Source organism: Acipenser ruthenus, chromosome 41 (genome assembly GCF_902713425.1).
Source record: "Acipenser ruthenus chromosome 41, fAciRut3.2 maternal haplotype, whole genome shotgun sequence".
NCBI classification, from domain to species: Eukaryota; Metazoa; Chordata; class Actinopteri; order Acipenseriformes; family Acipenseridae; genus Acipenser; species Acipenser ruthenus.
This window is the reverse complement of record NC_081229.1, coordinates 3174871-3199159: the sequence shown is the minus strand read 5'-3', so window position 1 is coordinate 3199159 and position 24289 is coordinate 3174871. Positions and strand designations below refer to the sequence as shown.

Genomic DNA, 24289 nt, shown 5'->3' with positions numbered 1-24289 from the left:
CTTGCTTTTTTATATAAGATACGGTGAGAAGCAAGAAAAGATGGATTTTAAACTTCTCGTTCTTTCTGCTTATTTTCAAGGTAATGTACATTTTTTTGTATTTTATATTATTATAGGTACTAGGTAATCGCCCAAAATGGTTACCTGTTGTGTGTGTGTTTTTTTTTAAACATTAGGTACTTTGTTCCAGCTGCCTAACCGTGCCACATAGACTAGTGTGCCTAATGAAAGATGGCAAAATAAAACCACTTTGATGTGCTGAGTGGGTTTAATGTGTGATGTATGTTATTACGTTCACACTTATAATATTGTGTCCAAGTCTGGTATGCACATCACCCTAAAAGGAAGGAGAGCAACAAGATTCATCCCAGAGCTTAAAAGAATGGGTTATGAAGACGCATGAGGAAATTGAATGTATTTAGCCTAGAGAAAAGAACAAGTTGGGCAACGTAATTCAAGTCTTTAAGCAGCGGACCGCTGTTGGAAATGAAGTAGAAACTTTAGGGGTAGGACACGCTTCTTTACACAGAGAGTGGTAAGGGTAAGGAATAGGCTACCTAGCCTCATTGTGGATGCGGAATCATTGGGATCCTTTAAGACCTGACAAAGGTTTTTAAACCGATCAAGTTGTAGTAGGAACCAGACGATCGCTGATGTTCTTATGTACTTGTATTATATTACCATTTACGGTAATGAAACCTCACCAAAAGCAAACCAAAATGAAAAAGATACAGAATGTGTGTATATTGTTTCTCCAGTGTTTTACAGGACCACTGACTGTAACTCCTGGACGGCAGAAATACCCAGAAAAATCAGTGCAGTGAAGGGGTCATGCGTGAATATCCCCTGTCACTTTAACTACCCCGGCCCCAGGCACCCAGCAAGGGATTTTGTTGGAATCTGGTACCATGGTTACTTCACCGCCATGGTTTACAACAGCAAAGACATCAGTCTGGTCAATGCCAAGTTCAGGCATCGCACAAAACTGACCGGCTCTCTTGAGAGCAATAACTGCTCCCTCCAAATCATTAACCTAACTCCTGAAGACTCGCTCACATACATGTTCCGAGTAGAGATTAAGGGCACTGAGAAGTACACTTACACACAGGTGACTTCTCAGTTGATAGTTTCAGGTAAGTGATTTGAAACAGCTTACATGGTTCAGCGACCTTTTTCTTGGTATTCACCTTAGTTCATCATTATATATATATATATATATATATATATATATATATATATATATATATATATATTTATACTGTAGAGCTCTCCTTCTATGAAGTGTGTGCTCAACTGTTTTGATCTCCAGAGCATATGTAGTTGAAAAGGGAAAAGGTTAATATCAGACCAATTCTAAACATGTATTCTACATTTCTATTACTAAAGGGGAAAAAATGTAACATCTTTTGTTTTTTCTTTTGTTTTATAATGTTTCAAAAATACTGGCAACATGCCTCTGTTTTTTACTTTAGTAAAAAAAAAAAAAAATATTAATAAAATTATACTGCTTGGATAACGTTTGCAATATTTGATTGAAAATTCCAACAGATTTCAGGCACACATTGTTGTATAGCATATCCTGTAGGTTGCATAGGAATAATAATACTGAATGGAAATACTGCACTCATTTATTTGGTGAAATTAAAAATATGAATGTATAAGAGACCTCAAAAATTCACTCTTCAGCTGCCCAAAGAGGCACAGACTTACGCTAAAACTGACAGAAAGCGACACTAAAAACAAAGTCATAAAAAAAAGACAAAAGCAAAGCAAAAAAATTGTCACATTAAGGCATTAAACTCACAAAAGGCTCACTAAATAAAATCTCTTTAGGAATGATCCTAGCACCTATTGAAGCGATACCAAAAGTTGCTTAACAACGTATGCTTGTTGACTCAACTGCTTTTTTTTATTCTGTTTTTCAGGGACTCCAGAGAAACCTCAAATGAATTGTCCGGGGACCCTAACTGAAGGTGTTAGTGTACCTGTAGTGTGTACCATAAAATACACCTGCGTCAAAACCCCCCCTCAACTAATGTGGAGTTACAGCAAGGGCTCCATCAACGCCATACACGAGCCCGAGCAGGGTGGTGTGTGGGAAGTGAAATCGGTCCTCACCTTCATTCCTGCTTCCAAGGATCACTCCCAGGCTCTTCAGTGTCGAGCGCTCTACTCGGATATCAATGATTTAATATCGCCAGGACCCAGCTGCAAGCTTCATGTGCAATGTAAGTGATTCCTAACGCGGTTTAACTATAGTAAACCAGAGTCCAAACAGAGCAGCAGCTGTAAGCTTAGGGGTCAGCGAAGGCTAAACAAAGTTCAGCTTCACACAGAACGCAGTAGTTTAGCTCAACCAACCCTGACGCAGGAACAAGGAACTGGGTGCATTTGAACTTGCTTCTGTGTCTGGACTTCATAGCTCGCACTCGGTGTTTAGAGATTGGGAGGAAAAACATAGTGGAAACGGAGTTCACAAAGTTCATGTAAGACAGGCAGTAAGTGTGTGTAAGACAGGCAGAGCACGAGTGGGACAAGCTACCTGGACGTTAGTTCTGGGAGGAAGTTAAGAACACTGACATTTTGGCCACCTGCAAAACTTCTTGCTGTGTTGGGCACTTTTTATTCTAGCAAAACTGAATCATTCAACTTTTTAATGTACTGTAATGCACTCAGTCATTACAAAACATCTATCTGCAAACCCTGCGTTTCTACCATTAGTTCCTGTTTTTGTTTTGCGAATTTTATCAGCTTTACGCTTCATAATTGTATCTGTGGGACTATGTCGTAGCGGTGATTTGTTGAGTGACATTGACTCCTTCAATCCCATATGGCTGCCTTTTGAACCATCATAACTTGATTCATGTACAGTCTCAAATCAACTAATGAAGGTTTCACTGTATTATTATTATTATTATTTTATTATTATTATTATTATTATTAATTTCTTAGCAGACGCCCTTATCCAGGGCGACTTACAAGATATCACATTATTTTTGCATACAATTACCCATTTATACAGTTGGGTTTTTACTGGAGCAATCTAGGTAAAATACTTGCTCAAGGGTACAGCAGCAGTGTCCCCCACCTGGAATTGAACCCACGACCCTCCGGTCAAGAGTCCAGAACCCTAACCACTACTCCACACTGCTGCCCATGAGGTTTCATCCTGTACAATGTCAATTTAACGATGTTAGACTATATCTGTACATAATGCATCCATTGTAATGTAACCTTGCATATGTCGGTGAAATAATATTTTAGATTCTATATCTTTTTATGTTTTTCAATCAGATGCCCCAAAAAACGTTTCCGTTCTTGTCCGAGGGTCTTCTGGTGGTATAAAGGAAGGAGATACTGTTTCTCTGAGCTGTGTCAGTCACAGCAACCCTCCAGTTTTGACATACAGCTGGTACAGAGTTATGAGCCATGCAACTATACGGTTACATGCAGAAGCCATGGACATTACAGTGGAGAACGTGACTAGTGAAGGAACCCAGTATTACTGCTCTGCACAAAATGATGTGGGAATTGGAACCTCTAAACCACTGCACTTGGTGGTTCAGTGTAAGTGTCAATGTGTCTCTGCTTTATAGACACAACAAAGAGGCCTGCACATATCCATTCTGAACACAAACTTCAAACATTTATGCTATGCAATATTTTTTAAAATTTGATGTGAAAAAACTGCATGAAGAAAGAAAGAAAAAAAAACAATTGCCATTAAGCTAAGTGATTGTCTAAATGTTTACTTAAAACCGATTTCTTAATGTTGGGAGAACCTTTAGTTTCCTTCAAGTAAATTTCTCACCAAGGTCTTAGTGGGTTGTTGCTATTCCTTCCAAGTTTCATGTCAATACAGCAAATAATCCCAGGGACACAGCGATAACAAATACAACAATCATCACTATAACAGATTGCTGTTCTGCACATACAAAACAGTTATTGGATTAGTTGTTGCTGATTCATCAGAAATTAACCCTTCGAATGTGACGTTTGGTGTCAACGTGAACATGATATCTTACTATTTAACATGTATTTATTTTATCAGATGCCCCCAGACATCTTTCTGTTCTTGTCAGAGGGTCTGCTGGTGGAATAAAGGAAGGAGATCATGTTTCTCTGAGCTGTGTCAGTGACAGCCTCCCTCCAGCTTTCACATACAATTGGTACAGAGTTATAAACAACGACAATATACGGTTACTGGCAGAAACCATGGATATTACAGTGGAGAATGTGACTAGAGAGGAGAGCGAGTATTACTGCTCTGCTCAAAATGATGTGGGAATTGGAACATCTAAACCCATCCACTTGGCTATACAATGTGAGTGTGAATTGTCTTTTCCGTGTTTGTTGTGCCAGGGTTCTTTTGTCTATAAAGAGACTTGCACATATCTATTGTAAACAAAAAGCAGGTCTTATACCACGTGTGGCAGGGTAAATAAACGCTGCCGTGGTAAAGCTCTGTACTCTTGACAATAGAAGATATGAACAACAGCTGAGTTTGACCCTTAAAAGAATGGCAGAGAAGAGGAACCCTGCTTTACCAGCAGCCATCTTTGCGAGGGACAATTCAGGTTCAGTTCCTCATTCCCAGTCCCTGATGTCAGCCATCTTGGTAAGGGCACTGTTGGCTGATGGTAAGGTGGCTTGGCAGTGCTGTACCTATTTCACTGTATCATTATTATTATAACAATGTGTGCAGCAACATCCCATTGTAATGTATAGTAGCTCATTGTAATACTGTGTATTGATAAATGCCGTTTAGAGTTATGTGTTGAGTCTCCTTTAATATCTGTTGGTGAATCACTAATTCTGTACTAAATTGTATCTATGGGAGTATTTTCTGTAGCTGTGATTTATTGAGTGACATTGACTCCTTAAATCCTGTGAACCATCGTGACTTGATTGATTTACAGTCTCAAATAAACTAATGAAAGTTTCACTGTTGTACAATGTTAATTTAAAGATGTCAAACTGTATTTCTTCATAATTCACATTAATTAATTAGTTCATCCATTGTAATGTAACCTTGCATATGCAATGTTTGGTTTTCCAATGCAATAATATTTTAGATTCTTATATATTTTTTCTTTTTTTAATTAGATGCCCCAAAAAATGTTTCAGTTCTTGTCAGAGGGTCTTCTGGTGGTATAAAGGAAGGAGATACTGTTTCTCTGAGCTGTGTCAGTGACAGCAACCCTCCAGTTTTGACATACAGCTGGTACAGAGTTACGAGCAATGAAACTGTACGGTTACATGCAGAAGCCATGGACATTACAGTGGAGAACGTGACTAGTGAAGAAACCCAGTATTACTGCTCTGCACATAATGATGTGGGAATTGGAACCTCTAAACAACTGCACTTGGTGGTTCAGTGTAAGTGTCAATGTGTCTCTGCTTTACAGACACAGCAAAGAGCCCTGCACATATCCATTCTAAACACAAACTTCAAATGTTTATCCTATGCAATGATTTTATAATTTGATGTGAAAAAACTGCATGAACAAAAAAAAAAAAAAGTGCCATTAAGCTAAGTGATTGTCTAAGTGTTTACTTAAAATCTATTTCTTAATGTTTGGAGAACCTTAAGTTTTTTCGTTGTAAATGTCTCACCAAGGTCTTCATGGGTTTTTGCTATTCCTGCCAAGTTTCATGTCAATTCAACAAATAATTCTGTGGACACATGGATAACAAATACAACAGATTGCTGTTCTGGACGTACAAAAAACTTATTGGGTTAATTTTTGCTGATTCATGGGAAATTAACCCTTCAAATGTGATGTTTGGTGTCAACATGAACATGATATCTTAATATCTAACATGTATTTTTTTTTTTTATCAGATGCCCCCAGACATCTTTCTGTTCTTGTCAGAGGGTCTGCTGGTGAGATAAAGGAAGGAGATCATGTTTCTCTGAGCTGTGTCAGTGACAGCCTCCCCCCAGCTTTCACATACAGTTGGTACAGAGTTATAAACAAGGACAATATACGGTTACTGGCAGAAACCATGGATATTACAGTGGAGAATGTGACTAGAGAGGAGAGCGAGTATCACTGCTCTGCACAAAATGATGTAGGAATTGGAACGTCTAAACCCATCCACTTGGCTATACAATGTGAGTGTGAATTGTCTTTTCTGTGTTTGTTGTGCCAGGGTTCTTTTGTCCATAAAGAGACTTGCACATATCTATTGTAAACAAAAAGCAGTTCTTATACCACGTGTGGCAGGGTAAATGAACGCTGCCATGGTAAAGCTCTGTACTCTTGACAATAGAAGATATGAACAACAGCTGAGTTTGACCCTTAAAAGCATGGCAGAGAAGAGGAACCCTGCTTTACCAGCAGCCATCTTTGCGAGGGACAATTCAGGTTCAGTTCCTCACTTCCAGCCCCTGATGTCAACCATCTTGGTAAGGGCACTGCAGGCTGATGGTAAGGTGGCTTGGCAGTGCTGTACCTATTTCACTGTATCATTATTATTATAATAATGTGTGCAGCAACGTCCCATTATCATGTATAGTAGATCATTGCAATACTGTGTATTGATAAATTCCTTGTATAGTTATTTGCTGATTTGCTCCTGTGGTGCTGAGTGTCCTTGAATATCTGTGGGTGAATCAATAATTCTGTAATAAATTGTATCTATGGGAGTATTTTCTGTAGCGGTAATTTATTGAGTTTGGTTTTGCAATGAAATATTTTGGATTCTTATGTATATATATTTTTTTAATTAGATGCCCCAAAAAACGTTTCCGTTCTTGTCCGAGGGTCTTCTGGTGGTATAAAGGAAGGAGATACAGTTTCTCTGAGCTGTGTCAGTGACAGCAACCCTCCAGTTTTGACATACAGCTGGTACAGAGTTATGAGCAATGAAACTATACGGTTACATGCAGAAGCCATGGACATTATAGTGGAGAACGTGACTAGTGAAGGAACCCAGTATTACTGCTCTGCACATAATGATGTGGGAATTGGAACCTCTAAACCACTACACTTGGTGGTTCAGTGTAAGTGTCAATGTGTCTCTGCTTTATAGACACAACAAGGAGCCCTGCACATATCCATTCTGAACACAAAGTGTCATTAAGCTTAGCGATTGTCTAAGTGTTTACTTAAAAGCAATTTCCTAATGTTGGGAGAACCTTAAGTTGTTTCTTTAAGTAAATGTCTCACCAAGGTCTTCATGGGTTGTTTCTATTCCTTCCAAGTTTCATGTCAGTACAGCAAATAATCCCAGGGACACAGTGATAACAAATACAACAATCATCACTATAACAGATTGCTGTTCTGCGCATACAAAACAGTTATTCGATTAGTTGTTGCTGATTCATGGGAAAATAACCCTTCGAATGTGATGTTTGCTGTCAACATGAACATGATATCTTACTATCTAAGATGTATTTATTTTATCAGATGCCCCCAGACATCTTTCTGTTCTTGTCAGAGGGTCTGCTGGTGGGATAAAGGAAGGAGATCATGTTTCTCTGAGCTGTGTCAGTGACAGCCTCCCTCCAGCTTTCACATACAATTGGTACAGAGTTATAAACAAGGACAATATACGGTTACTGGCAGAAACCATGGATATTACAGTGGAGAATGTGACTACAGAGGAGAGCGAGTATTACTGCTCTGCACAAAATGATGTGGGAATTGGAACATCTAAACCCATCCACTTGGCTATACAATGTGAGTGTGAATTGTCTTTTCCGTGTTTGTTGTGCCAGGGTTCTTTTGTCCATAAAGAGACTTGCTCATATCTATTGTAAACAAAAAGCAGTTCTTATACCACGTGTGGCAGGGTAAATGAACGCTGCCGTGGTAAAGCTCTGTACTCTTGACAATAGAAGATATGAACAACTGAGTATGACCCTTAAAAGCATGGCAGAGAAGAGGAACCCTGCTTTACCAGCAGCCATCTTTGCGAGGGACAATTCAGGTTCAATTCATCATTCCAGTCCCTGATGTCAGCCATCTTGGTAAGGGCACTGCAGGCTGATGGTAAGGTGGCTTGGCAGTGCTGTACCTATTTCACTGTATCAATTTTATTATAACAATGTGTGCAGCAACGTCCCATTATCATGTATAGTAGTTCATTGCAATACTGTGTATTGATAAATGCCTTGTAGAGTTATGTGCTGATTTGCTCCTGTGGTGCTGAGTGTCCTTGAATATCTGTGGGTGAATCAATAATTCTGTAATAAATTGTATCTATGGGAGTATTTTCTGTAGCGGTGATTTATTGAGTTTGGTTTTGCAATGAAATATTTTGGATTCTTTTGTATATATTTTTTTTAATTAGATGCCCCAAAAAACGTTTCCGTTCTTGTCAGAGGGTCTGCTGGTGGTATAAAGGAAGGAGATCATGTTTCTCTGAGCTGTGTCAGTGACAGCAACCCTCCAGTTTTGAGATACAGCTGGTACAGAGTTATGAGCAATGAAACTATACGGTTACATGCAGAAGCCATGGACATTACAGTGGAGAACGTGACTAGTGAAGGAACCCTGTATTACTGCTCTGCACATAATGATGTGGGAATTGGAACCTCTAAACCACTGCACTTGGTGGTTCAGTGTAAGTGTCAATGTGTCTCTGCTTTATAGACGCAACAAAGAGCCCTGCAAATATCCATTCTGAACACAAAGTGTCATTAAGCTTAGCGATTGTCTGTTTACTTAAAAGCAATTTCCTAATGTTTGGAGAATCCTAAGTTGTTCTTTAAGTAAATGTCTCACCAAGGTCTTCATGGGTTGTTGCTATTCCTTCCAAGTTTCATGTCAATACAGCAAATAATCCCAGGGACACAGCGATAACAAATACAACAATCATCACTATAACAGATTGCTGTTCTGGAGATACAAAACAGTTATTCGATTAGTTGTTGCTGATTCATGGGAAAATAACCCTTCGATTGTGATGTTTGGTGTCAACGTGAACATGATATCTTACTATCTAACATGTATTTATTTTTTTTTTTTATCAGATGCCCCCAGACATCTTTCTGTTCTTGTCAGAGGGTCTGCTGGTGGGATAAAGGAAGGAGATCATGTTTCTCTGAGCTGTGTCAGTGACAGCCTCCCTCCAGCTTTCACATACAATTGGTACAGAGTTATAAACAAGGACAATATACGGTTACTGGCAGAAACCATGGATATTACAGTGGAGAATGTGACTACAGAGGAGAGCGAGTATTACTGCTCTGCACAAAATGATATAGGAATTGGAACATCTAAACCCATCCACTTGGCTATACAATGTGAGTGTGAATTGTCTTTTCCGTGTTTGTTGTGCCAGGGTTCTTTTGTCCATAAAGAGACTTGCACATATCTATTGTAAACAAAAAGCAGTTCTTATACCACGTGTGGCAGGGTAAATGAACGCTGCCATGGTAAAGCTCTGTACTCTTGACAATAGAAGATATGAACAACAGCTGAGTTTGACCCTTAAAAAAATGGCAGAGAAGAGGAACCCTGCTTTACCAGCAGCCATCTTTGCGAGGGACAATTCAGGTTCAATTCCTCATTCCCAGTCCCTGATGTCAGCCATCTTGGTAAGGGCACTGCAGACTGATGGTAAAGTGGCTTGACAGTGCTGTACCTATTTCACTATATCATTATTATTATAATAATGTGTGCCGCAACATCACTTTGTCATTATTATTTATTTCTTAGCAGACGCCCTTATCCAGGGCGACTTACAATCGTAAGCAAATACATTTCAAGTGTTACAATACAAGTAATACAATAAGAGCAAGAAATACAATAACTTTTGTTCAAGCAAAGTACAAGTGTGACAAACCAGAATTCAATAATACAGCAGATAGTGATAGTTACATCAGGATATGATTAAATAGTGATAGTTACATCAGGATGTGATTAAATACAAAGTACTACAGGTTAAACACTTGGCAGATTACAGTATTCTGAAGTACAGGATTAAATGCAGTAAAATAGGGGGCAGATAAGAGCAAAATAAAGCACATTTACATGAAGGGTGATAGTGTCCCAGGATACAAACAGAGGAGTTCTACAGGTGCTGTTTGAAGAGGTGAGTCTTAAGGAGGCACCGGAATGTGGTCAGGGACTGGGCAGTCCTGACATCTGTAGGAAGGTCATTCCACCGCTGCGGAGCAGGGAGGCCAGCCAGGAGGGAGTTGCAGTAGTCTAGGCGGGAGAGTACCAGGGCCTGGACCAGGGGCTGGGTAGCATAGTTGGTGTATAGTAGCTCTTTGCAATACTGTGTATTGAAAAATGTCTTGTAGAGTTATGTGCTGATTTGCTCCTGTGTTGCTGAGGGTCCTTGAATATCTGTGGGCGGATCAATAATTCTTTACTAAATTGTATCTATGAGAGTATTTTCTGTATCTGTGATTTAATGAGTGACATTGACTCCTTCAATCCCATTGGCTTTGAACCATCATGACTTGATTAATTTACAGTCTCAAATCAGCTAGTGAAAATGTCACTGTAGTACAATGTTAATTTAAAGATGTCAAACATTGTCTGTTCATAATTGACGTTAATTAATTAATTAGTTCATCCATTGTAATATAACCTTGCATATGCAATGTTTGGTTTTGCAATGAAATATTTTGGATTCTTATGTATATATTTTTTTTTAATTAGATGCCCCAAAAAACGTTTCCGTTCTTGTCAGAGGGTCTTCTGGTGGTATAAAGGAAGGAGATACTGTTTCTCTGAGCTGTGTCAGTGACAGCAACCCTCCAGTTTTGAGATACAGCTGGTACAGAGTTACGAGCAATGAAACTATACAGTTAAATGCAGAAGCCATGGACATTACAGTGGAGAACGTGACTAGTGAAGGAACCCAGTATTACTGCTCTGCACATAATGATGTAGGACTTGGAACCTCTAAAAGACTACACTTGGTGGTTCAGTGTAAGTGTCAATGTGTCTGTGTTTTATAGACACAACAAAGAGCCCTGCACATATCCATTCTGAACACAAAGTATCATTAAGCTTAGCGATTGTCTAAGTGTTTACTTAAAAGCAATTTCCTAATGTTGGGAGAACCTTAAGTTGTTTCTTTAAGTAAATGTCTCACCAAGGTCTTCATGGGTTGATTCTATTCCTTCCAAGTTTCATGTCAATACAGCAAATAATCCCAGGGACACAGCGATAACAAATACAACAATCATCACTATAACAGATTGCTGTTCTGCACATACAAAACAGTTATTCGATTAGTTGTTGCTGATGCATGGGAAATTAACCCTTCAAATTTGACGTTTGGTGTCAACGTGAACATGATATCTTACTATCTAACATGTATTTTTTTTTTTTTTTTATCAGATGCCCCCAGACATCTTTCTGTTCTTATCAGAGGGTCTGCTGGTGATATAAAGGAAGGAGATCATGTTTCTCTGAGCTGTGTCAGTGACAGCCTCCCTCCAGCTTTCACATACAATTGGTACAGAGTTATAAACAAGGACAATATACGGTTACTGGCAGAAACCATGGATATTACAGTGGAGAATGTAACTAGAGAGGAGAGCGAGTATTACTGCTCTGCACAGAATGATGTGGGAATTGGAACATCTAAACCCATCCACTTGTCTATACAATGTGAGTGTGAATTGTCTTTTCCGTGTTTGTTGTGCCAGGGTTCTTTTGTCCATAAAGAGACTTGCACATATCTATTGTAAACAAAAAGCAGTTCTTATACCACGTGTGGCAGGGTAAATGAACGCTGCCATGGTAAAGCTCTGTACTCTTGACAATAGAAGATATGAACAACAGCTGAGTTTGACCCTTAAAAGCATGGCAGAGAAGAGGAACCCTGCTTTACCAGCAGTCATCATTGCGATGGACAATTCAGGTTCAATTCCTCATTCCCAGTCCCTGATGTCAGCCATCTTGGTAAGGGCACTGCAGGCTGATGGTAAGGTGGCTTGGCAGTGCTGTACCTATTTCACTGTATCATTTTTATTATAACAATGTTTGCAACAACGTCCCATTGTAATGTATAGCAGCTTATTGCAGTACTGTGTATTGATAAATGCCTTGTAGAGTTATTTGCTGATTTGCTCCTGTGGTGCTGAGTGTCCTTGAATATCTGTGGGCGGATCAATAATTCTGTACTAAATTGTATCTATGGGAGTATTCACTGTAGCAGTGATTTATTGAGTGACATTGACGCCTTCAATCCCATAAGACTGCCTTTGAACAATCGTGACGATTCATTTACACTCTCAAATAAACTAATGAAAGTTTCACTGTAGTACAATGTTAATTTAAAGATGCCAAACTATATCTGTTCATAATTCACGTTAATTAATTAGTTAATCCATTGTAATGTAACCTTGCATATGCAATGTTTGGTTTTGAAATGAAATAATATTTTAGATTATTTATATAGAGATATAGATATATAGATAGCTAGATAAATTATCTATTTATTTATTTATTTATTTATTTTATTTTATTTTTTTATTTAATTAGATGCCCCAAAAAACGTTTCAGTTCTTGTCAGAGGGTCTTCTGGTGGTATAAAGGAAGGAGATACTGTTTCTCTGAGCTGTGTCAGTGACAGCAACCCTCCAGTTCTGAGATACAGCTGGTACAGAGTTACGAGCAATGAAACTATACGGTTACATGCAGAAGCCATGGACATTACAGTGGAGAACGTGACTAGTGAAGGAACCCAGTATTACTGCTCTGCACATAATGATGTGGGAATTGGAACCTCTAAACCACTACACTTGGTGGTTCAGTGTAAGTGTCAATGTGTCTCTGCTTTATAGACACAACAAGGAGCCCTGCACATATCCATTCTAAACACAAACTTCAAACATTTATCCTATGCAATGTTTTTATAAATCACTGTGAAAAAATTGCATAAACAAAGAACAAAAAAGTGCCTTTAAGCTAAGTGATTGTCCAAGTGTTTACTTAAACCCGATTTCCTAATGTTGGGAGAACCTTAAGTTGTTTCTTTAAGTAAATGTCTCACCAAGGTCTTCATGGGTTGTTTCTATTCCTTCCAAGTTTCATGTCAATACAGCAAATAATCCCAGGGACACAGCGATAACAAATCCTCCCATCATCACTATAACAGATTGCTGTTCTGGAGATTCAAAAAAGTTATTGGATTAGTTTTTGCGATTCATCAGAAATTAACCCTTCGAATGTGATGTTTGGTGTCAACGTGAACATGATATCTTACTATTTAACATGTATTTTTTTTTTTTATCAGATGCCCCCAGACATCTTTCTGTTCTTGTCAGAGGGTCTGCTGGTGGGATAAAGGAAGGAGATCATGTTTCTCTGAGCTGTGTCAGTGACAGCAACCCTCCAGCTTTCACATACAATTGGTACAGAGTTATAAACAAGGACAATATACGGTTACTGGCAGAAACCATGGATATTACAGTGGAGAATGTGACTAGAGAGGAGAGCGAGTATTACTGCTCTGCACAAAATGATGTAGGAATTGGAACGTCTAAACCCATCCATTTGGCTATACAATGTGAGTGTGATTTGCCTTTTCTCTGTTTGTTGTGCCAGGGTTCTTTTACCCATAAAGCAAAGAGACTTGCTAACAAAAAGCAGGTCTTATACCACGTGTGGCAGGGTAAATGAACGCTGCCATGGTAAAGCTTTGTACTCTTGACAATAGAAGATATGAACAACAGCTGAGTTTGACCCTTAAAAGCATGGCAGAGAAGAGGAACCCTGCTTTACCAGCAGCCATCTTTGCGAGGGACAATTCAGGTTCAATTCCTCATTCCCAGTCCCTGATGTCAGCCATCTTGGTAAGGGCACTGCAGGCTGATGGTAAGGTGGCTTGGCAGTGCTGTACCTATTTCACTGTATCATTATTATTATAACAATTTGTGCCGCAACATCCCATTGTCATGTATAGTAACTCATTGCAATACTGTGTATTGATAAATGCCTTGTAGAGTTATGTGCTGATTTGCTCCTGTGGTGCTGAGTGTCCTTGAATATCTGTGGGTGAATCAATAATTCCGTAATAAATTGTATCTATGGGAGTATTTTCTGTAGCGGTGATTTATTGAGTGACACTGACTCCTTCAATCCCATTGGCTTTGAACCATCATGACTTGATTCATTTACAGGCTCAAATCAGCTAGTGAAAATGTCACTGTAGTACAATGTTAATTTAAAGATGTCAAACACTATCTGTTCATAATTGACGTTAATTAATTAATTAGTTCATCCATTGTAATATAACCTTGCATATGCAATGTTTGGTTTTGCAATGAAATATTTTGGATTCTTATGTATATATATTTTTTTAATTAGATGCCCCAAGAAACGTTTCTGTTCTTGTCCGAGGGTCTTCTGGTGGTATAAAGGAAGGAGATACTGTTTCTCTGAGCTGTGTCAGTGACAGCAACCCTCCAGTTTTGAGATACAGCTGGTACAGAGTTATGAGCAATGAAACTATACGGTTACATGCAGAAGCTATGGACATTACAGTGGAGAACGTGACTAGTGAAGGAACCCAGTATTGCTGCTCTGCACATAATGATGTGGGAATTGGAACCTCTAAAAGACTACACTTGTTGGTTCAGTGTAAGTGTCAATGTGTCTGTGTTTTATAGACCCAACAAAGAGCCCTGCACATATCCATTCTGAACACAAAGTATCATTAAGCTTAGCGATTGTCTAAGTGTTTACTTAAAAGCAATTTCCTAATGTTGGGAGAATCCTAAATTGTTCCTTTAAGTAAATGTCTCACCAAGGTCTTCATGGGTTGTTTCTATTCCTTCCAAGTTTCATGTCAATACAGCAAATAATCCCAGGGACACAGCGATAACAAATACAACAATCATCACTATAACAGATTGCTGTTCTGCGCATACAAAACAGTTATTCGATTAGTTGTTGCTGATTTGTGGGAAATTAACCCTTCGAATGTGATGTTTGGTGTCAACGTGAACATGATATCTTACTATCTAACATGTATTTATTTTATTTTTTATCAGATGCCCCCAGACATCTTTCTGTTCTTGTCAGAGGGTCTGCTGGTGATATAAAGGAAGGAGATCATGTTTCTCTGAGCTGTGTCAGTGACAGCCTCCCTCCAGCTTTCACATACAGTTGGTACAGAGTTATAAACAAGGACAATATACGGTTACTGGCAGAAACCATGGATATTACAGTGGAGAATGTGACTAGAGAGGAGAGCGAGTATTACTGCTCTGCACAGAATGATGTGGGAATTGGAACATCTAAACCCATCCACTTGGCTATACAATGTGAGTGTGAATTGTCTTTTCCGTGTTTGTTGTGCCAGGGTTCTTTTGTCCATAAAGAGACTTGCACATATCTATTGTAAACAAAAAGCAGTTCTCATACCACGTGTAGCAGGGTAAATGAACGCTGCCGTGGTAAAGCTCTGTACTCTTGACAATAGAAAATATGAACAACAATACTGTGTATTGATAAATGCCTTGTAGAGTTATATGCTGATTTGCTCCTGTGGTGCTGAGTGTCCTTGAATATCTGTGGGTGAATCAATAATTCTTTACTAAATTGTATCTATGGGAGTATTTTCTGTAGCGGTGATTTATTGAGTGACATTGACTCCTTCAATCCCATAAGGCTGCCTTTGAACAATCGTGACGATTCATTTACACTCTCAAATAAACTAATGAAAGTTTCACTGTAGTACAATGTTAATTTAAAGAAGCCAAACTATATCTGTTCATAATTCACGTTAATTAATTAGTTAATCCATTGTAATGTAACCTTGCATATGCAATGTTTGGTTTTGAAATGAAATAATATTTTAGATTATTTATATATACATATAGATATATAGATAGCTAGATAAATTATCTATTTATTTATTTATTTATTTATTTTATTTTATTTTTTTATTTAATTAGATGCCCCAAAAAACGTTTCAGTTCTTGTCAGAGGGTCTTCTGGTGGTATAAAGGAAGGAGATACTGTTTCTCTGAGCTGTGTCAGTGACAGCAACCCTCCAGCTTTGACATACAGCTGGTACAGAGTTACGAGCAATGAAACTATACGGTTACATGCAGAAGCCATGGACATTACAGTGGAGAACGTGACTAGTGAAGGAACCCAGTATTACTGCTCTGCACATAATGATGTGGGAATTGGAACCTCTAAACCACTGCACTTGGTGGTTCAGTGTAAGTGTCAATGTGTCTGTGTTTTATAAACACAACAAAGCCCTGCACATATCCATTCTGAACACAAAGTATCATTAAGCTTAGCGATTGTCTAAGTGTTTACTTAAAAGCAATTTCCTAATGTATCGAGAACCTTAAGTTGTTCCTTTAAGTAAATGTCTCACCAAGGTCTTCATGGGTTGTTGCTTTTCCTTCCAAGTTTCATGTCAATACAGCAAATAATCCCAGGGACACAGCGATAACAAATACAACAGTCATCACTATAACAGATTGCTGTTCTGGAGACACAAAACAGTTATTCGATTAGTTGTTGCTGATTTGTGGGAAATTAACCCTTCAAATGTGATGTTTGGTGTCAACGTGAACATGATATCTTACTATCTAACATGTATTTTTTTTATCAGATGCCCCCAGACATCTTTCTGTTCTTGTCAGAGGGTCTGCTGGTGGGATAAAGGAAGGAGATCATGTTTCTCTGAGCTGTGTCAGTGACAGCCTCCCCTCAGCTTTCACATACAATTGGTACAGAGTTATAAACAAGGACAATATACGGTTACTGGCAGAAACCATGGATATTACAGTGGAGAATGTGACTAGAGAGGAGAGCGAGTATTACTGCTCTGCACAGAATGATGTGGGAATTGGAACATCTAAAACCATCCACTTGTATATACAATGTGAGTATGAATTGTCTTTTCCGTGTTTGTTGTGCCAGGGTTCTTTTGTCCATAAAGAGACTTGCACATATCTATTGTAAACAAAAAGCAGTTCTTATACCACGTGTGGCAGGGTAAATGAACGCTGCCGTGGTAAAGCTCTGTACTCTTGACAATAGAAGATATGAACAACTGAGTATGACCCTTAAAAGAATGGCAGAGAAGAGGAACCCTGCTTTACCAGCAGCCATCTTTGCGAGGGACAATTCAGGTTCATCCTCATTTCCAGTCCCTGATGTCAGCCATATTGGTAAGGGCACTGCAGGCTGATGGTAAAGTGGCTTGGCAGTGCTGTACCTATTTCACTGTATCATTTTTATTATAACAATGTGTGCAGCAACATCCCATTATCATGTATAGTAGTTCATTGCAATACTGTGTATTGATAAATGCCTTGTAGAGTTATTTGCTGATTTGCTCCTGTGGTGCTGTCCTTGAATATCTGTGGGCGGATCAATAATTCTGTACTAAATTGTATCTATGGGAGTATTCACTGTAGCAGTGATTTATTGAGTGACATTGACTCCTTCAATCCCATAAGGCTGCCTTTGAACAATCGTGACGATTCATTTACACTCTCAAATAAACTAATGAAAGTTTCACTGTAGTACAATGTTAATTTAAAGAAGCCAAACTATATCTGTTCATAATTCACGTTAATTAATTAGTTAATCCATTGTAATGTAACCTTGCATATGCAATGTTTGGTTTTGAAATGAAATAATATTTTAGATTATTTATATATACATATAGATATATAGATAGCTAGATAAATTATCTATTTATTTATTTATTTATTTATTTTATTTTATTTTTTTATTTAATTAGATGCCCCAAAAAACGTTTCAGTTCTTGTCAGAGGGTCTTCTGGTGGTATAAAGGAAGGAGATACTGTTTCTCTGAGCTGTGTCAGTGACAGCAACCCTCCAGTTTTGAGGTACAGCTGGTACAGAGTTATGAGCAATGAAACTATACGGTTACATGCAGAAGCCATGGACATTACAGTGGAGAACGTGACTAGTGAAGGAACCCAGTATTACTGCTCTGCACGTAATGATGTGGGAATTGGAACCTCTAAACCACTGCACTTGGTGGTTCAGTGTAAGTGTCAATGTGTCTGTGCTTTATAGACACAACAAAGAGCCCTGCACATATCCATTCTGAACACAAAGTGTCATTAAGCTTAGCGATTGCTTTTAAGTAAACACTTAGACAATTTCCTAATGTTGGGAGAACCTTAAGCTGTTTCTTTAAGTAAATGTCTCACCAAGGTCTTCATGGGTTGTTGCTATTCCTTCCAAGTTTCACGTCAATACAGCAAATAATCCCAGGGACACAACTATAACAAATACAACAATCATCACTATAACTGATTGCTGTTCTGGAGATACAAAACAGTTATTGGATTAGTTGTTGCTGATTCATGGGAAAATAACCCTTCGATTGTGACGTTTGGTGTCAACGTGAACATGATATCTTACTATTTAACATGTATTTATTTTATCAGATGCCCCCAGACATCTTTCTGTTCTTGTCAGAGGGTCTGCTGGTGGGATAAAGGAAGGAGATCATGTTTCTCTGAGCTGTGTCAGTGACAGCCTCCCTCCAGCTTTCACATACAATTGGTACAGAGTTATAAACAAGGACAATATACGGTTACTGGCAGAAACCATGGATATTACAGTGGAGAATGTGACTAGAGAGGAGAGCGAGTATTACTGCTCTGCAAAAAATGATGTGGGAATTGGAACATCTAAACCCATCCACTTGTCTATACAATGTGAGTGTGAATTGTCTTTTCCGTGTTTGTTGTGCCAGGGTTCTTTTGTCCATAAAGAGACTTGCACATATCTATTGTAAACAAAAAGCAGTTCTTATACCACGTGTGGCAGGGTAAATGAACGCTGCCATGGTAAAGCTCTGTACTCTTGACAATAGAAGATATGAACAACAGCTGAGTTTGACCCTTAAAAGCATGGCAGAGAAGAGGAACCCTGCTTTACCAGCAGCCATCTTTGCGAGGGACAATTCAGGTTCATCCTCACTTCCAGCCCCTGATGTCAGCCTTCTTGGTAAGGGCACTGTTGGCTGATGGTAAGGTGGCTTGGCAGTGCTGTACCTATTTCACTGTATCATTATTATTATAATAATTTGCGCCGCAACATCCCATTGTCATGTATAGTAACTCATTGCAATACTGTGTATTGATAAATGCCTTGTATAGTTATATGCTGATTTGCTCCTGTGGTGCTGAGTGTCCTTGAATATCTGTGGGTGAATCAATAATTCTGTACTAAATTGTATCTATGGGAGTATTTTCTGTAGCGGTGATTTATTGAGTGACACTGACTCCTTCAATCCCATTAGCTTTGAACCATCATGACTTGATTAATTTACAGTCACAAATCAGCTAGTGAAAATTTCACTGTAGTACAATTTTAATATAAAGATGTCAAACACTATCTGTTCATAATTGACGTTAATTAATTAATTAGTTCATCCATTGTAATATAACCTTGCATATGCAATGTTTGGTTTTGCAGTGAAATATTTTGGATTCTTATATATATATTTCTTTTTAATCAGATGCCCCCAAAAATGTTTCCGTTCTTGTCAGAGGGTCTTCTGGTGGTATAAAGGAAGGAGATACTGTTTCTCTGAGCTGTGTCAGTGACAGCAACCCTCCAGTTTTGACATACAGCTGGTACAGAGTTACGAGCAATGAAACTATACGGTTACATGCAGAAGCCATGGACATTACAGTGGAGAACGTGACTAGTGAAGGAACCCAGTATTACTGCTCTGCACATAATGATGTGGGAATTGGAACCTCTAAAAGACTACACTTGGTGGTTCAGTGTAAGTGTCAATGTGTCTCTGCTTTATAGACACAACAAAGAGCCCTGCACATATCCATTCTAAACACAAAGTGTCATTAAGCTTAGCAATTGTCTAAGTGTTTACTTGAAAGCAATTTCCTGATGTTGGGAGAACCTTAAGTTGTTCATTTAAGTAAATGTCTCACCAAGGTCTTCATGGGTTGTTGCTATTCCTTCCAAGTTTCATGTCAATACAGCAAATAATCCCAGGGACACAGCGATAACAAATACAACAATGGTCAATACAACAGATTTTGCTGTTCTGGACATACAGAAGTGTTATTGGATTAATTGTTGCTGATTCATGGGAAATTAACCCTTCGAATGTGATGTTTGGTGTCAACGTGAACATGATATCTTACTATTTAACATGTATTTTTTTTTTTTTATCAGATGCCCCCAGACATCTTTCTGTTCTTGTCAGAGGGTCTGCTGGTGGGATAAAGGAAGGAGATCATGTTTCTCTGAGCTGTGTCAGTGACAGCCTCCCTCCAGCTTTCACATACAATTGGTACAGAGTTATAAACAAGGACAATATACGGTTACTGGCAGAAACCATGGATATTACAGTGGAGAATGTGACTAGAGAGGAGAGCGAGTATTACTGCTCTGCACAGAATGATGTGGGAATTGGAACATCTAAACCCATCCACTTGGCTATACAATGTGAGTGTGAATTGTCTTTTCTGTGTTTGCTTTATGGGGAAAAAACAAAGAACACTGTCATATCCCTTCTAAACAGAAAAGCAGTCACCGTTTAGTTTGATAGTTTAGATTACAGGACATGGAAAACCATGTAATTACTGTGTAACAATGTGGTAATAACATGTTTCTTTGCTAGGTAACAGTCGGTGGTTTTCACATATTACTATCGTCAAGCTGAAGGCCTTTTGCATGAAACCTGCTGAATAATGTTACGTTAACACATTGAATTACATACTGCTTTGTAGTTTTCCATATACTTAAACGAAAAACTGACAAATTGAAAAAATAGAAACAATGATGTCTTGTTCCTACAATTCTAGGTGATGCAAAACTCTTTGCCAAAGCTGTACACACTGTGGCTGTACAGTGGATCCATTTCTTGTATTCCTAACTACTCAGAGACAAGTGGACTATATCTTTTCAGAGATACTAAGATGATTTGCGAAATGCCTCTAACCCAGTCATTCATGTGGTGTGGTAATATTAAAGAAATGTGTATTTTCTCCTGTAGACAAGCCTGCAATCTTGCTACAGTCTTCCTGTGTGCTTGGTTCTGAAGGGGTGACTTGCCACTGCATTGCAGAGTCAAACCCTCCAGCTACTATAACATGGGAGAGTCCAGATAATGACGACCAAATCGCTCAAAATCCTCAGCCGTCCTCACTCGTCCGAGGTCATCGAGTTACCAGTACTCTGCAGGGAGTCACAGTTACCCATGGAGAAATCTCTTGTCTGGCCACTAACAAACTTGGCAGTGGCTACCGTAACTTTTCATTGCAAAAGCCTGGTAAGAAATTGATTCAAGCTTTCATGATCATTTCACCTGGGGAGGTGGGAAATCATCCCCACTCCATTCAGGGTCATTTAAATATGTATTTCTTTCCAGATGAAGTTCCTACAATAATTGTACAATGTTCTTTAAAATAATGCTTTTATAGTTCAATTAAATACACTTTTACCTACTGTACAGCTATGGCCAAAAGTTTTGCATCACCTTATAGAATGAACTAATTTTGCTTTGTGAAGTGGATTGAAACCTGCTGGATAATGTTGCGTTAACATACTGGGCTGAATTACATTATAAATGTATTCTCTCGGCGAGTGACCTATCACTTGCTGTTCTGACTTGTGCTGGTTTGTCTTGCTCTGTGCCGCTCGGCATGATCGCCACGTCTACATTCAGAATCGGAGCCTTGCGGTGACGCAAGCGCATTCTGTCTCTTAAAGGAATTGTTGCCTGGCCTTGATTGGATAGCAGATCCCCCTCCACCTACTCAGCATTGATTGGCTGGGCGCTGTCACTGCGCCACTAAACATGCTTGTGCTGGGTTTTTAGCTTTGATTACTTTGATTACATGTTGTTAAATAAACTAAATGTATGTATGTCTCAATCCTAAAATTCTAGGTGATGCAACAGTTTTGGCCATAGCTGCACGTCCTCAATGAGCCATTGTTGGTTGATTTTATATGAAGTTCTGCTGTAGGACTTTATGAGATGTGACATTCCCTTTTGAAAAATAACACTTACTGTTTGTTATAATTCTTTTGACAGATCCCCACACAAATGTGTTGATAATTATCCCTGCTGTTCTCTTTGGAGTGGTTGTCATCCTAGTTATTGCAGTGATTTACCGTCGTAAAACAAGAAAGACTCTTTTCGTGTGAGTACCTGTTTTATTTTGGGGTTACTTTTTTAAAAGGGAGAAGATACAAAATAAAAGTTTGCTTTTTGTATTTTCTATTGAAGAGGGTTGGTAGAGCTACAGTATTTTAAGCAGAACTTCATGATAACGCCAATATGCAAACATAACAGTGGAACTTGGAGTTTTAACATATCGGTTCTAGATGAGGATGTACGGAGGAACCTGTCCATTCTCCCTACATAATATACAGAAGTGTACAAATGTAATAAAAAAACCCCATTGCTTCTGTAGTCTCGATTTTTTGTTGTGCATATGAAATCAAACCACTGGAACTGAAAATCTTGGCAAATTAACAATTGTCTAATTTAACTGATGACTTTAATAGGCCACACATGCAGTTCATTTATATGACAAGAAACGTGCATGTTTTGAAAAGATAACTAGAGACCGTCTTGCTCCTTCCTTCCCCCAGAAGTGTGACTGACAGTGGTAGCCCTGCTCAGACTGGTGCTCACAGCACTGGAGTAAAGAACACTGTCTGGCAAAATATGAAACATACCCATTGTTGCATTTTACTATCAAATATGGAACAGTTCTGTACATAGGTAACAGAACTTTACCTAGATTGCTCCAGTAAAAACCCAACTGTATAAATGGGTAATTGTATGTAAACATAATGTGTAAAAAATAATGTGATATCTGGTAACAATTGTAAGTTGCCCTGGATAAGGGCATCTGCTAAGATGTGTATATATATATATATATATATATATATATATATATATATATATATATATAATTATTATTATTATTTTTATCAGGGTAAATGAAGAAAATGAAGACAATGATACCACAGTCAGTGTTGATCATATGATTCTGAAAAACATGTAGAAGCTCCAGGAATAGCAGGTAGGTGCTGTTTTTGGTTATTTCAGTCTTCAGTCATTTGGCTTGGCTATTGAAATCCGACACAGATGGAGCTGTTTTTCCTCTTGCTAATTTAGAAACTCACGCAAATTCTGGCAAGGTGGTAAATTGATGCAAGGCATGTGTAATTTCTGGCAGACACTGGCATGTTTTATTGTAAAGATATTTGCATGACTGTTCCGGCACTATGTACAGTACCTCAAATCAAATATTGTTTTTTTCTTTTCTATTTTTCAGAGCCAGACAATAACCCCCTACTGGAGAAAAGAAGATATTTGGCAAACTTTATATTTTATTTACCATCGTTGTAATTATTTTCTGTTAATAATCCTAAACAGTGCATTTATGAGTATTTCTTTGTGTGTGTTTTTTTCTTTAACTGCAGTAAAGCATGTCGGTGATGGTCAGGATAAAAAACACTGTCCTAAACCTTATCTTTTATGCATGTGGTATATAAACATGTGCGCAGTTCTGCCATCTGATTCAAATAAAGTTATTAAATAAAATGTTGCTAATAACATTGATCTGTCCCGTGTGATGCTAGGAAATTCTGTGTACATTCCTTGTATGATTTACTACGAAAGCAAACTTCCTCTAGTTCAAGCAAGTTGCATTCGTGTCCAGATCTAATATTCGCACAATATGTATTATTGGACATTTTGATGAGTATTTAATAAAGCTTAGAAAGATTATGACTAACCATGGTTTCTAACAAATGCCTTATATTTAATAACTTTGATTTTGCTTTGTTCTAAATAATACATGTGGCAATTATGTATTGCATCATCAATATGCTCCATGTATTGCATCATTGATATGCTCCATGTATTGCATCATCAATATGCTCCATGTATTGCATCATCAATATGCTCCATGTATTGCATCATCAATATGCTCCATGTATTGCATCATCAATATGCTCCATGTATTGCATCATCGATATGCTCCATTTCACTCGTGAAATACAACCTCCAATGAACCTAGTCTCCACTTCCAGGTTCCCAAGTGACAAACTGCCTCTTTGTCTGACTACAGGAGAGACGTCTGATGGATTTCTAGTGGTCTGCTTGATTGTATGACCTGATGTGTTTCTTCAATTTTTCTAATGACCTGTTTTGTCCTTACTTGTATGGGTCTGAAGATGGACCCTTTTTAAAGTAATGAAATATGCCATGATGTCTTTAAGGAAGTGTGCAGGTTTGCAGCCTCCTGATTTGCCGCTGCATTAGTTGAAGGGGTTTGCAGTCTAGCCAGTATATACTGTAA

General features: G+C 38.4%; 1 protein-coding gene across 1 annotated transcript; it reads left to right on the top strand.

Annotated features, from left to right (window-relative positions):
• Positions 1-485: 485 nt before the first annotated feature.
• On the top strand, positions 486-23723 carry LOC117969539 (sialoadhesin-like). Its single transcript, XM_059010619.1, has 27 exons — positions 486-1133; positions 1926-2228; positions 3295-3567; positions 4052-4324; positions 5107-5379; positions 5846-6118; positions 6737-7009; positions 7416-7688; positions 8302-8574; positions 8984-9256; positions 10626-10898; positions 11313-11664; positions 11780-11901; positions 12462-12734; positions 13216-13488; positions 14289-14561; positions 14975-15247; positions 15881-16153; positions 16558-16830; positions 17698-17970; positions 18377-18649; positions 19456-19728; positions 20142-20414; positions 20965-21240; positions 22006-22114; positions 22918-23005; positions 23261-23723. The coding sequence occupies exons 1-26, from the start codon at positions 662-664 to the stop codon at positions 22985-22987; spliced, it is 6891 nt and encodes a 2296-aa protein (XP_058866602.1). The 5' UTR covers positions 486-661; the 3' UTR covers positions 22988-23005; positions 23261-23723.
• The last annotated feature ends 566 nt before the right edge of the window (positions 23724-24289 follow it).

Bases quoted from the DNA above. Each gene is read 5' to 3' on its own strand.
- LOC117969539 (XM_059010619.1), top strand. From the start codon at position 662: ATGTACTTGTATTATATTACCATTTACGGTAATGAAACCTCACCAAAA. The intron at 10,899-11,312 runs GTAAGTGTCAAT...TTTTTTTATCAG, and splicing joins ACTACACTTGGTGGTTCAGT to ATGCCCCCAGACATCTTTCT. The intron at 11,665-11,779 runs AACAAAAAGCAG...GACCCTTAAAAG, and splicing joins ACTTGCACATATCTATTGTA to CATGGCAGAGAAGAGGAACC.